Source organism: Bos grunniens, chromosome 3 (genome assembly GCF_055505025.1).
Source record: "Bos grunniens cultivar Pamir isolate PY7600 chromosome 3, Bosgru_T2T1.0, whole genome shotgun sequence".
Classification (NCBI taxonomy): domain Eukaryota; kingdom Metazoa; phylum Chordata; class Mammalia; order Artiodactyla; family Bovidae; genus Bos; species Bos grunniens.
The window spans coordinates 86,508,484-86,520,648 of record NC_141167.1 but is presented as its reverse complement, the minus strand read 5'-3'; the positions used below and the strand labels follow the sequence as shown (position 1 = coordinate 86,520,648).

The 12,165-nt window shown below is 39.0% G+C and overlaps 1 protein-coding gene across 1 annotated transcript in view; it reads left to right on the top strand.

Annotated features, from left to right (window-relative positions):
- LOC147375953 (mitochondrial adenyl nucleotide antiporter SLC25A24-like) overlaps positions 1–4,731 on the top strand; it is a 34,120-nt gene extending 29,389 nt beyond the window's left edge. The window contains exon 6 of the mRNA XM_086391518.1: positions 3,428–4,731. Within this exon, the coding sequence (XP_086247644.1) occupies positions 3,428–3,583 (156 nt within the window). The 3' untranslated portion in view covers positions 3,584–4,731. The remainder of the gene's footprint in view (positions 1–3,427) is intronic.
- The last annotated feature ends 7,434 nt before the right edge of the window (positions 4,732–12,165 follow it).

Below are 12,165 nucleotides of genomic sequence, written 5' to 3'. Positions count from 1 at the left end.
GACTTGTGGTTGCTAAGGGGGAGGGATGATAGGTGAGAGTGGGACCGGGAGTTTGGGGTTAATAGTTGCAAACTATTATATATAGGATGTATAAACAACAAGGTACTACTGTATAGTACAGGAAACTATATTAAATATCCTGGGTAAACTATAATGGAAAAGAATATAAAAAATGTATATATGTGTATAACTAAGTCACTTTGCTGTACAGAAGAAATTAACACAACATCGTAAATTAACTATTGTTGTTCAGTCGCTCAGTCATGTCTGACCCTCTGAGACCCCATGGACTGCAGCATGCCAAGCTTCCCTGTCCTTCACCATCTCCTGGAGCTTGCTCAAACTCATGTCCATTGAGTTGGTGATGCCATCCGACCATCTCATCCTCCATCGTCCCCTTCTCCTCCTGCCTTCAATGAGTTGGCTCTTCGAATCAGGTGGCCAAAGTATTGGAGCTTCAGCTTCACCATCAGTCCTTCCAATGAATATTCAGGACTGATTTCCTTTAGGATTGATTGCTTTGATCTCCTTGCTGTCAAAGGGACTCTCAAGAGTCTTCATCACCACAGTTCAAAAGCATAAATTCTTCGGCGCTCAGCCTTCTTTATGGTCCAACTCTCATATCCATACATGACCATTGGAAAACCATAGCTTTGACTATACAGACCTTTGTTGGCAAAGTAATGTCTCTGCTTTTTAATACACTGTCTAGGTTTGTCATAGCTTTTCTTCCAAGTAACAAGTGTCTTTTAGTTTCATGGCTGAAGTCACCACCTGCAGTGATTTTGGAGCCCAAGAAAATGGAGTCTGTCACTGTTTCCATTGTTTCCCCATCTATTTGCCATGAAGTGATGGGACCAGATGCCATGATCTTAGTTTTTTGATCTTTGAGTTTTAAGCCGGCTTTTTCGCTCTTCTCTTTCACCTTTATCAAGAGGCTCTTTAGTTCCTCTTCACTTTCTGCCATAAGAGTGGTGTCATCTGCATATCTGAAGTTATTGATATTTCTCCCAGCCATCTTGATTCCAGCTTGTTTCGTCCAGCCCGGCATTTCACATGATGTATTCTGCATAGAAGTCCAATAAGCAGGGTGACAATATACAGCCTTGATATATTCCTTTCCCAATTCGGAACCAGTCTGTTGTTCCATGTCTGGTTCTAACTGTTACTTCTTGACTTGCATACAGGTTTCTCAGGAGGCAGGGGCTTTCCTGATGGCCCATGCGGTAGTGTCTGCCTGCAATGCGGGAGACCTGGGTTTGATCCCTGGGTTGGGAAGATCCCCTGGAGAAGGAAATAGCAACCCACTCCAGTACTCTTGCCTAGAAAATCCCATGGACAGAGGAGCGTGGCAGGCTACAGACCATGGGGTCACAAGGAGTCGGACATGACTGAGCGACTTGACTTCTCAGGAGGCAGGTAAGGTGGTGTGGTATTCCATCTCTTTAAGATTTTTCCACAGTTTGTTGTGATCCACACAGTCAAAGACTTTAGTGTTGTCAATGAAGCAGAAGTGGAAGTTTTTCTGGAATTATCTTGCTTTTTCTGTGATCCAGTGGATGTTGACAATTTGATCTCTGTTTCCTCTGCCTTTTCTAAATCCAGCTTGAACATCTGGAAGTTCATGGTTCACGTACTGTTGAAGCCTAGCTTGGAGGATTTTGAGCATTACTTCGCTAGTATATGAAATGAGTGCTAGCAGGTGAAATTAACTATACTTTGATAAAAAATAAATTTAAAAATTCTAAGTAAATCTGATAATTAATCAAGTTGGGGAATCATTAAATGAGGAAAGGCCTTAAAAGTAGTGTACTAGTTTGTTAGGGTTGCCATAACAAAATATCACAGACTAGGTGGCTTGTGTAAGAGAAGTTGTTTTCTCACAGTTCCGGAGACCAGAAGCCCAAGATCAAGGTTTCTCTGAGAGCTCTCTCCTTGGCTTGCAGATGGCCAGCTCCCTCTGCCCTCACATAGTTTCCTTTGTGTGCCAGCACATATGTATCCAAACTTCTACTTAAGAGAACACCAGACATACTGGAATAGGGTCCACTCTGAATAAGGGTTTCCCAGGTGGCACAGTGGTAAAGAATTTGCCTGCCAGTGCAGAAGACAAAATAGGCCTGGGTTTGATCCCTGGGTTGGGAAGATCCCCTGGAGGAAGAAATGGCAACCCACTCCAGTATTCTTGCCTGGAAAATTCCATGGAGAGGGGATCCTGGCAGACAACCAAGCATGTGTGAATACAAACTCTCCACTCTTAATGCCTAATGAAATTAACTTAATTACCTCTTCAGAGACTTTATCCATGAACAGTGACATTCTGAAGCCCTGAGGGTTAGGGCTTCAACATAAGAATTTTGGTGGTGGGGGGACACAATTCAGCCCATTAGAAGTAAACAGTGGCATTGCCTGGTATCTTTAGATTAAAATAATTATTTTGATATTTCAAAACCACTTAATCAGTCATTTAAAGCATGATCTGGACACTCTAGAGGTGGATTTCTGAGACCCTTTCTAAGGGTCCTTGAAGCCTGAACTATTTTCATAATATGAAGATGTTATTTACCTTTGTCACTTTCATTCTCTTGCAATGAAAGAGGTTTTTTTCCCCCCAGATTAATGATAACATTCGTCTGCTGGTTAATAAGAACATATTCTTCAGTTTAAAATTTTTCTGTTTTAATGTCTCATGTGATAGATAATATTGATAGATGTAACCTACATAAACAAAAAACTTTTTGGAGTCCTCAAGGATATTTTAGAGTGTAAAGGAGTGCTGAAACAAAAATACTACTGTAAGAAGAAATGCAACTTGACATAATAAGCTTCCGTAAAGATTAGGCAACCAGGGAACTAAAGTCCAGATTCAGTTTCCATCAATAAGGTCCTCTAATCTCATGGTGTTTTTATGCATAGAGAACACCTCTGGCTAATTTTGATTCCTAGGATGGTGCTTAGGAAAAGAGATAATATTTAGATAATTTGAGTCCTTGAAATGTTGAAAAGAAAGTGAAAGTCACTCTTTCAGGTCTGACTCTTTGTAACCCCATGGACTATGCAGTCCATGGAGTTCTCCAGGCCAGAATACTGGAGTGGGTAGCTGTTCCCTTCTCCAGGGGATCTTCCCAACCCAGGAATTGAACCCAGGTCTTCCACATTGCAGGTGGATTTTTTACCGGCTGAGCCACCAGGAAAGTGAAATATTGAGGGCTTTATTAATTTGCATTAAATTATGTGAAAAGTTAGCAGTTCAAAAATATATAGCCTATGGCTTTTGCTACTCTGTACTGGATTACTGCATTCTGCATTTTATATACTTTGCTAATGTAACAGAAGATAGCAAGGAGTCTGTGGTGAGAAAATACATTAACATTTTATTATCTTGGTTCTTCTTTAACAGCTGTTATGTTACTTTGTTCTCTGTCAGCTTTTGAAGACTCACTGGCTAAACACTCATGCAGAAGACCCTGGACTGGTGATTTTGATGGGATGCTGTGCCTTCTCTAACTTCTGTGGTCAGTTTGTCAGCTACCCACTGAATCTAGTGAGAACTCGCATGCAGGTTCAAGGTGAGTTTTTGTGAGAAGGATGATAGTTACAAAACCCCATATGATTTAGGACTTTTACTTTCTGCTCTGAAGAATGTCTTAGAATTCTCCTCATTAGCATCATTCATGTTAGTTTTTTTGAAAAGACTAAATTAGGAAATCCTCTTCATATGAGTTTTAATGGTCCTATTTATTTGAAATTGAGTTTTAAAGATCAAATCTAAACTTCATAGCCACATGAAGATGGGATATTCTGCCTTAGGTGGTAGAATTAATGTCTCCATGCCAAAGGTATCCAGTCTATTCTTAAACTAGAGTTTACAAGATTGTGATAATGAAGGATTCAAAAGTTAGGTATTTATCTAAGTGACTTTTAAAGGATTTTTGCAAGATAGTATATAGTGATTCAAATTCATTTAAAAAGAAGTTGATAAAATATCTGCCAATTATTAGAAAAAATTTATCTGTTGAATTAAAAAAGAGTCTGACAACTGTTGATTGTAGGAGTTTTTACAAATATATATATATATATATACATGAAACTACCAACTAGATTAAGACAGTACATTTTTAGCATTACAGAAGGTTTCTTTATGCCTTTCCCAGTTAATAAACATTCCACACCAAAGTAATTATTATTCTGATTTTATCACCGTTTATTAGTTTATCTGTTCTTAAAAACTGTGTACAGTCTTGGAGAGTCACTGTTACATGTAGTCTTTTACTTTGCTCTATGCTGCTGCTGCTAAGTCACTTCAGTCGTGTCTGACTCTATGCGACCCCATAGACTGGACTATGCAGCCCACCAGGCTCCCCCGTCCCTGGGACTTTCCAGGCAAGAACACTGGAGTGGGTTGCCATTTCCTTCTCCAATGCATGAAAGTGAAAAGTGAAAGTGAAGTTGCTCAGTCGTGTCCAACTCTTAGCGACCCCATGGACTGCAGCGCACCAGGCTCCTCCGTCCATGAGATTTTCCAGGCAAGAGTACTGGAGTGGGGTGCCATTGCCTTCTCCATCTTTGCTCTATAATATTCCAATTTATCCATTATACTATTGATGGCCATCTGGGTTGTTTCTGTTTTGGGGCTATTATAAATAAAATGGATATGAATATTCATGTACTTGTCTTTTGAAAAACATAAGCATCTTTTTTGATTATATAATAAATGCATATTCAACTTTAGTGGATATTGTCAAATTTGTTTTCCAAAATGCTTATTTCAGTTTGCATTATAAAAGCAATCTATAAGTCCCAGTCGCTCATCTTTGTTAGCACTTGTTATTGTCAGTCTTACAATTTAGATATTCTGCTGATGTACAATAAAATCTCTTTGTGACTTTTATTAGTGTCTAGTGATTTTGAATATTTTTTATGTGCTCATTTACCATTTGTATGGTGGTGGTTTAGTTACTCAGTCATGTCCGACTCTTTGTGACCCCATGCAGGCTTCTCTGTCCATGGAATTCTCCAGGCAAGAATACTAGAGTGGGTTGCCACTTCCTTCTCCAGGGGATCTTCCTGACCCAGGGATCGAACCCAGGTCTCCTGCATTGCAGGCAGATTTGTAACCAACTGAGGCACCAGGGAAGCCTTACCATTTGTATATCCTCTTCAATAAAGTGTTTTTGTCCACCAAAAATTACTGGATTGCTTCCCCTCCGCCCCCAGATTTGTAGTAGTCCTTTATATATTCTGAATACAAGTCGGTTGTCAAATTTGTATACTGCAAACATTTTCTTCAAGTCTGTGGCTTGTATTTTCAGTCTTTTAAGGGTATCTTTTGATGAACAGATGTTCCTCACTTTCTTGAAGTACAAATTACTAGTCTTTTCTTTTGGTGTTTTGTTTAAAAAACTGCCTAACACAAGATCACAAAATTTTTCTCTTTTCTACTAGAAAATTTATCATGTTACCTTTTCTTATTTAGGTCTGCAACTCAGGATATTTTGTGTGTATTTATAGTAATGAAAGTAAAAACTTATTTTTTTCTCATCTAGATCAATTTATTGAAAGGATCATTCTTTCTTTATTGCATTGTGGTAAATCAGGTTACTCTAGTTGTATGGTCCTGTTTCTGAATTCTCTACTCTGTTCTATTTAAATACTTATATTAATAAATATATTGTTTTAATTATTGTAGCTTTATAAGAAATCTTCATATGTATTATACGCCCTTTAATGTTGCTGCTTTTCAAGATTATCTTAGAAATTTTTGGCACTTTGCATTTTTATATAAACTGTAAAACCATCCTGTTAATTCTCACATCAAAAAACCCAAGATTGAACTTCTGAATGCCGGCAGAGGACATCAGGCACCCAGAAAAGCAATCCAACTCTTCGAAAGGAGGTAGGAAAAAATATAAAAGACAAAAAAAGAGACAAAAGAGGGAGGGACGGAGCTCCGTCCCGGGAAGGGAGTCTTAAAAAGAGAGAAGTTTCCAAACACCAGGAAACCTTCTCACTGCCGAATCTGTGCCGAGCTTTGGAAGCACAGAGGGCAACATAACAGGAAGAAAAAATAAATAAACAATTAAAACTCGAAGATTGCGAGTCCTACGGTAACTCCCCCAGTGGAGAAGCAGCGCAGACGCCTGCAGGCGCCATTAACAAGCGGGGGCTGGGCAGGGAGGTGCAGCGCGGGCTGCATCGCTTAGAGTAAGAATCTGGCCTGAATACCCTGAGCACTATCTGAGCGAAATAATTTGGGTTAACAAACCAGACTGTGGGATATCTACTACGCGAAAAGCCAGCCCCAACCTAAGACCGCCAGGCCCGCGCACGGAACAAAGAATTGAACAGAGATAGCCGGCGGCAGACCTTCCCCCTCCGGTGATAGGCAGCCAGAGCCGGAAGGGGGCAATCGCAGCCCCAGAGAGACATTATCTATAAAACTGTAAGCAGGCTTCTTTGCTAACTAAAACTTCTTGGGGGTCTGGACGGTTAACATCTGCCTAAGAAGGTGCGCCGGTTTTGCGCCCAGATAACCGAGTGGCGGGGAGGCGATAAGTCGCAGCATTGGCGCTCGCCAAACACCTCATCACTTGAGCTGCTCGGACCTGGGAAGAGCACAATACTCAGGCCCAACTGAGTCTGCGCCTCTGAGGACTATCCGAGTGCCTGAACCTGAGCGGCTTGGACCTGGGAGGTACATGCAACCCAGGGCCAGCCTCGGATTGTTCCCGGCGGAACAACCTAGAGCCCGAGCAGTGTGGGCAGGGAGGCTACACGCGCAGTGAGCGGGGGCAGACCCAGTGTGGCTGAGGCACTGCGAGCGCACGCCAGTGTTATTTGCTTGCAGCATCCCTCCCTCCCTCCCCACAGCGCGACTGAACAAAGAGAAGAAATACAGTTCCACCCATCAGAACACTGACACAAGCTTCCCTAACCAGGAAACCTTGACAAGCCACCTGTACAAACCCACACACAGTGAGGAATAGCCACAATAAAGAGAACTCCACAAACTGCCAGAATACAGAAAGGACACCCCATACTCAGCAATTTAAACAAGATGAAGAGACAGAGGAATAGCCAGCAGATAAAGGAACAGGATAAATGCCCACCAAACCAAACAAAAGAGGAAGAGATAGGGAATCTACCTGATAAAGAATTCCGAATAATGATAGTGAAATTGATCCAAAATCTAGAAATTAAAATGGAATCACAGATAAATAGCTTGGAGACAAGGATTGAGAAGATGCAAGAAAGGTTTAACAAGGACCTAGAAGAAATAAAAAAGAGTCAATATACAATGAATAATGCAATAAATGAAATTAAAAACACTCTGGAGGCAACAAATAGTAGAATAACAGAGGCAGAAGATAGGATTAGTGAATTAGAAGATAGAATGGTAAAAATAAATGAATCAGAGAGAATAAAAGAAAAACGAATTAAAAGAAATGAGGACAATCTCAGAGACCTCCAGGACAATATTAAACGCTACAACATTCGAATCATAGGGGTTCCAGAAGAAGAAGACAAAAAGAAAGACCATGAGAAAATACTTGAGGAGATAATAGTTGAAAACTTCCCTAAACTGGGGAAGGAAATAATCACCCAAGTCCAAGAAACCCAGAGAATCCCAAACAGGATAAACCCAAGGCGAAACACCCCAAGACACATATTACTCAAATTAACAAAGATCAAACACAAAGAACAAATATTAAAAGCAGCAAGGGAAAAACAACAAATAACACACAAGGGAATTCCCATAAGGATAACAGCTGATCTTTCAATAGAAACTCTTCAAGCCAGGAGGGAATGGCAAGACATACTTAAAATGATGAAAGAAAATAACCTACAGCCCAGATTATTGTACCCAGCAAGGATTTCATTCAAGTATGAAGGAGAAATCAAAAGCTTCTCAGATAAGCAAAAGCTGAGAGAATTCTGCACCACTAAACCAGCTCTACAACAAATACTAAAGGATATTCTCTAGACAGGAAACACAAAAATGGTGTATAAATTCGAACCCCAAACAATAAAGTAAATGGCAACGGGATCATACTTATCAGTAATTACCTTAAACGTAAATGGGTTGAATGCCCCAACCAAAAGACAAAGACTGGTTGAATGGATACAAAAACAAGACCCCTACATATGTTGTCTACAGGAGACCCACCTCAAAACAGGGGACACATACAGACTGAAAGTGAAGGGCTGGAAAAAGATTTTCCATGCAAATAGGGACCAAAAGAAAGCAGGAGTAGCAATACTCATATCAGATAAAATAGACTTTAAAACAAAGGCTGTGAAAAGAGACAAAGAAGGTCACTACATAATGATCAAAGGATCAATCCAAGAAGAAGATATAACAATTATAAATATATATGCACCCAACACGGGAGCATCGCAGTATGTAAGACAAATGCTAACAAGTATGAAAGGAGAAATTAACAATAACACAATAATAGTGGGAGACTTTAATACCCCACTCACACCTATGGATAGATCAACTAAACAGAAAATTAATAAGGAAACACAAACTTTAAACGATACAATAGACCAGTTAGACCTAATTGATATCTATAGGACATTTCATCCCAAAACAATGAATTTCACCTTTTTCTCAAGCGCACATGGAACCTTCTCCAGGATAGATCACATCCTGGGCCATAAAGCTAGCCTTGGTAAATTCAATAAAATAGAAATCATTCCAAGCATCTTTTCTGACCACAATGCAGTAAGATTAGATCTCAATTACAGGAGAAAAACTATTAAAAATTCCAACATATGGAGGCTGAACAACACGCTGCTGAATAACCAACAAATCACAGAAGAAATCAAAAAAGAAATCAAAATATGCATAGAAACGAATGAAAATGAAAACACAACAACCCAAAACCTGTGGGACACAGTAAAAGCAGTCCTAAGGGGAAAGTTCATAGCAATACAGGCACACCTCAAGAAACAAGAAAAAAGTCAAATAAATAACCTAACTCTACACCTCAAACAACTAGAAAAGGAAGAAATGAAGAACCCCAGGGTTAGTAGAAGGAAAGAAATCTTAAAAATTAGAGCAGAAATAAATGCAAAAGAAACAAAAGAGACCATAGCAAAAATCAACAAAGCCAAATGCTGGTTCTTTGAAAGGATAAATAAAATTGACAAACCATTAGCCAGACTCATCAAGAAACAAAGGGAGAAAAATCAAATCAATAAAATTAGAAATGACAGTGGAGAGATCACAACAGACAATATAGAAATACAAAGGATCATAAGAGACTATTATCAACAATTATATGCCAATAAAATGGACAACGAGGAAGAAATGGACAAATTCTTAGAAAAGTACAACTTTCCAAAACTCGACCAGGAAGAAATAGAAAACCTTAACAGACCCATCACAAGCATGGAAATTGAAACTGTAATCAAAAATCTTCCAGCAAACAAAAGCCCAGGTCCAGACGGCTTCACAGCTGAATTCTACCAAAAATTTAGAGAAGAGCTCACACCTATCCTGCTCAAACTCTTCCAGAAAATTGCAGAGGAAGGTAAACTTCCAAACTCATTCTATGAGGCCACCATCACCCTAATACCAAAACCTGACAAAGATGCCACAAAAAAAGAAAACTATAGGCCAATATCACTGATGAACACAGATGCAAAAATCCTAAACAAAATTCTAGCAATCAGAATCCAACAACACATTAAAAAGATCATACACCATGACCAAGTGGGCTTTATCCCAGGGATGCAAGGATTCTTCAATATCCGCAAATCAATCAATGTAATACACCACATTAACAAATTGAAAAACAAAAACCATATGATTATCTCAATAGATGCAGAGAAAGCCTTTGACAAAATTCAACACCCATTTATGATAAAAACTCTCCAGAAAGCAGGAATAGAAGGAACATACCTCAACATAATAAAAGCTATATATGACAAACCCACAGCAAACATTATCCTCAATGGTGAAAAATTGAAAGCATTTCCTCTAAAGTCAGGAACAAGACAAGGGTGCCCACTTTCACCATTACTATTCAACATAGTTTTGGAAGTTTTGGCTACAGCAATCAGAGCAGAAAAAGAAATAAAAGGAATCCAAATTGGAAAAGAAGAAGTAAAACTCTCACTATTTGCAGATGACATGATCCTCTACATAGAAAACCCTAAAGACTCCACCAGAAAATTACTAGAACTAATCAATGATTATAGTAAAGTTGCAGGATATAAAATCAACACACAGAAATCCCTTGCATTCCTATACACTAATAATGAGAAAACAGAAAGAGAAATTAAGGAAACAATTCCATTCACCATTGCAACGAAGAGAATAAAATACTTAGGAATATATCTACCTAAAGAAACTAAAGACCTATATATAGAAAACTATAAAACACTGGTGAAAGAAATCAAAGAGGACACTAATAGATGGAGAAATATACCATGTTCATGGATTGGAAGAATCAATATAGTGAAAATGAGTATACTACCCAAAGCAATTTATAGATTCAATGCAATCCCTATCAAGCTACCAACAGTATTCTTCACAGAGCTAGAACAAATAATTTCACAATTTGTATGGAAATACAAAAAACCTCGAATAGCCAAAGCGATCTTGAGAAAGAAAAATGGAACTGGAGGAATCAACCTACCTGACTTCAGGCTCTACTACAAAGCCACAGTTATCAAGACAGTATGGTACTGGCACAAAGACAGAAATATAGATCAATGGAACAAAATAGAAAGCCCAGAGATAAATCCACGCACATATGGACACCTTATCTTTGATAAAGGAGGCAAGAATATACAGTGGATTAAAGACAATCTCTTTAACAAGTGGTGCTGGGAAATCTGGTCAACCACTTGTAAAAGAATGAAACTAGAACACTTTCTAACACCATATACAAAAATAAACTCAAAATGGATTAAAGATCTTAACATAAGACCAGAAACTATAAAACTCCTAGAGGAGAACATAGGCAAAACACTCTCTGACATACGTCACAGCAGGATCCTCTATGACCCACCTCCCAGAATATTGGAAATAAAAGTAAAAATAAACAAATGGGACCTAATTAAACTTAAAAGCTTCTGCACATCAAAGGAAACTATTAGCAAGGTGAAAAGACAGCCTTCAGAATGGGAGAAAATAATAGCAAATGAAGCAACCGACAAACAACTAATCTCAAAAATATACAAGCAACTCCTACAGCTCAACTCCAGAAAAATAAATGACCCAATCAAAAAATGGGCCAAAGATCTAAATAGACATTTCTCCAAAGAAGACATACAGATGGCTAACAAACACTTGAAAAGATGTTCAACATCACTCTTTATCAGAGAAATGCAAATCAAAACCACTATGAGGTACCATTTCACACCAGTCAGAATGGCTGCGATCCAAAAGTCTACAAATAATAAATGCTGGAGAGGGTGTGGAGAAAAGGGAACCCTCTTACACTGTTGGTGGGAATGCAAATTAGTGCAGCCACTATGGAGAACAGTGTGGAGATTCCTTAAAAAACTGGAAATAGAACTGCCTTATGATCCAGCAATCCCACTGCTGGGCATACACACTGAGGAAACCAGAAGGGAAAGAGACACGTGTACCCCAATGTTCATCGCAGCACTGTTTATAATAGCCAGGACATGGAAGCAACCTAGATGTCCATCAGCAGATGAATGGATAAGAAAGCTGTGGTACATATACACAATGGAGTATTACTCAGCCATTAAAAAGAATACATTTGAATCAGTTCTAATGAGGTGGATGAAACTGGAGACTATTATACAGAGTGAAGTAAGCCAGAAGGAAAAACATAAATACAGTATACTAACGCATGTATATGGAATTTAGAAAGATGGTAACGATAACCCTGTGTACGAGACAGCAAAAGAGACACTGATGTATAGAACAGTCTTATGGACTCTGTGGGAGAGGGTGGGAAGATTTGGGAGAATGTCATTGAAACATGTGAAATGTCATGTATGAAACGAGATGCCAGTCCAGGTTCAGTGCACGATGCTGGATGCTTGGGGCTGGTGCGCTGGGAAGGCCCAGGGGGATGGTATGGGGAGGTTGGGAGGGAGGAGGGTTCAGGATGGGGAGCATGTGATTTTTTTTTAAAATATTTAATAAACTTAATAAAAAAAAAAAACCCAAGATTT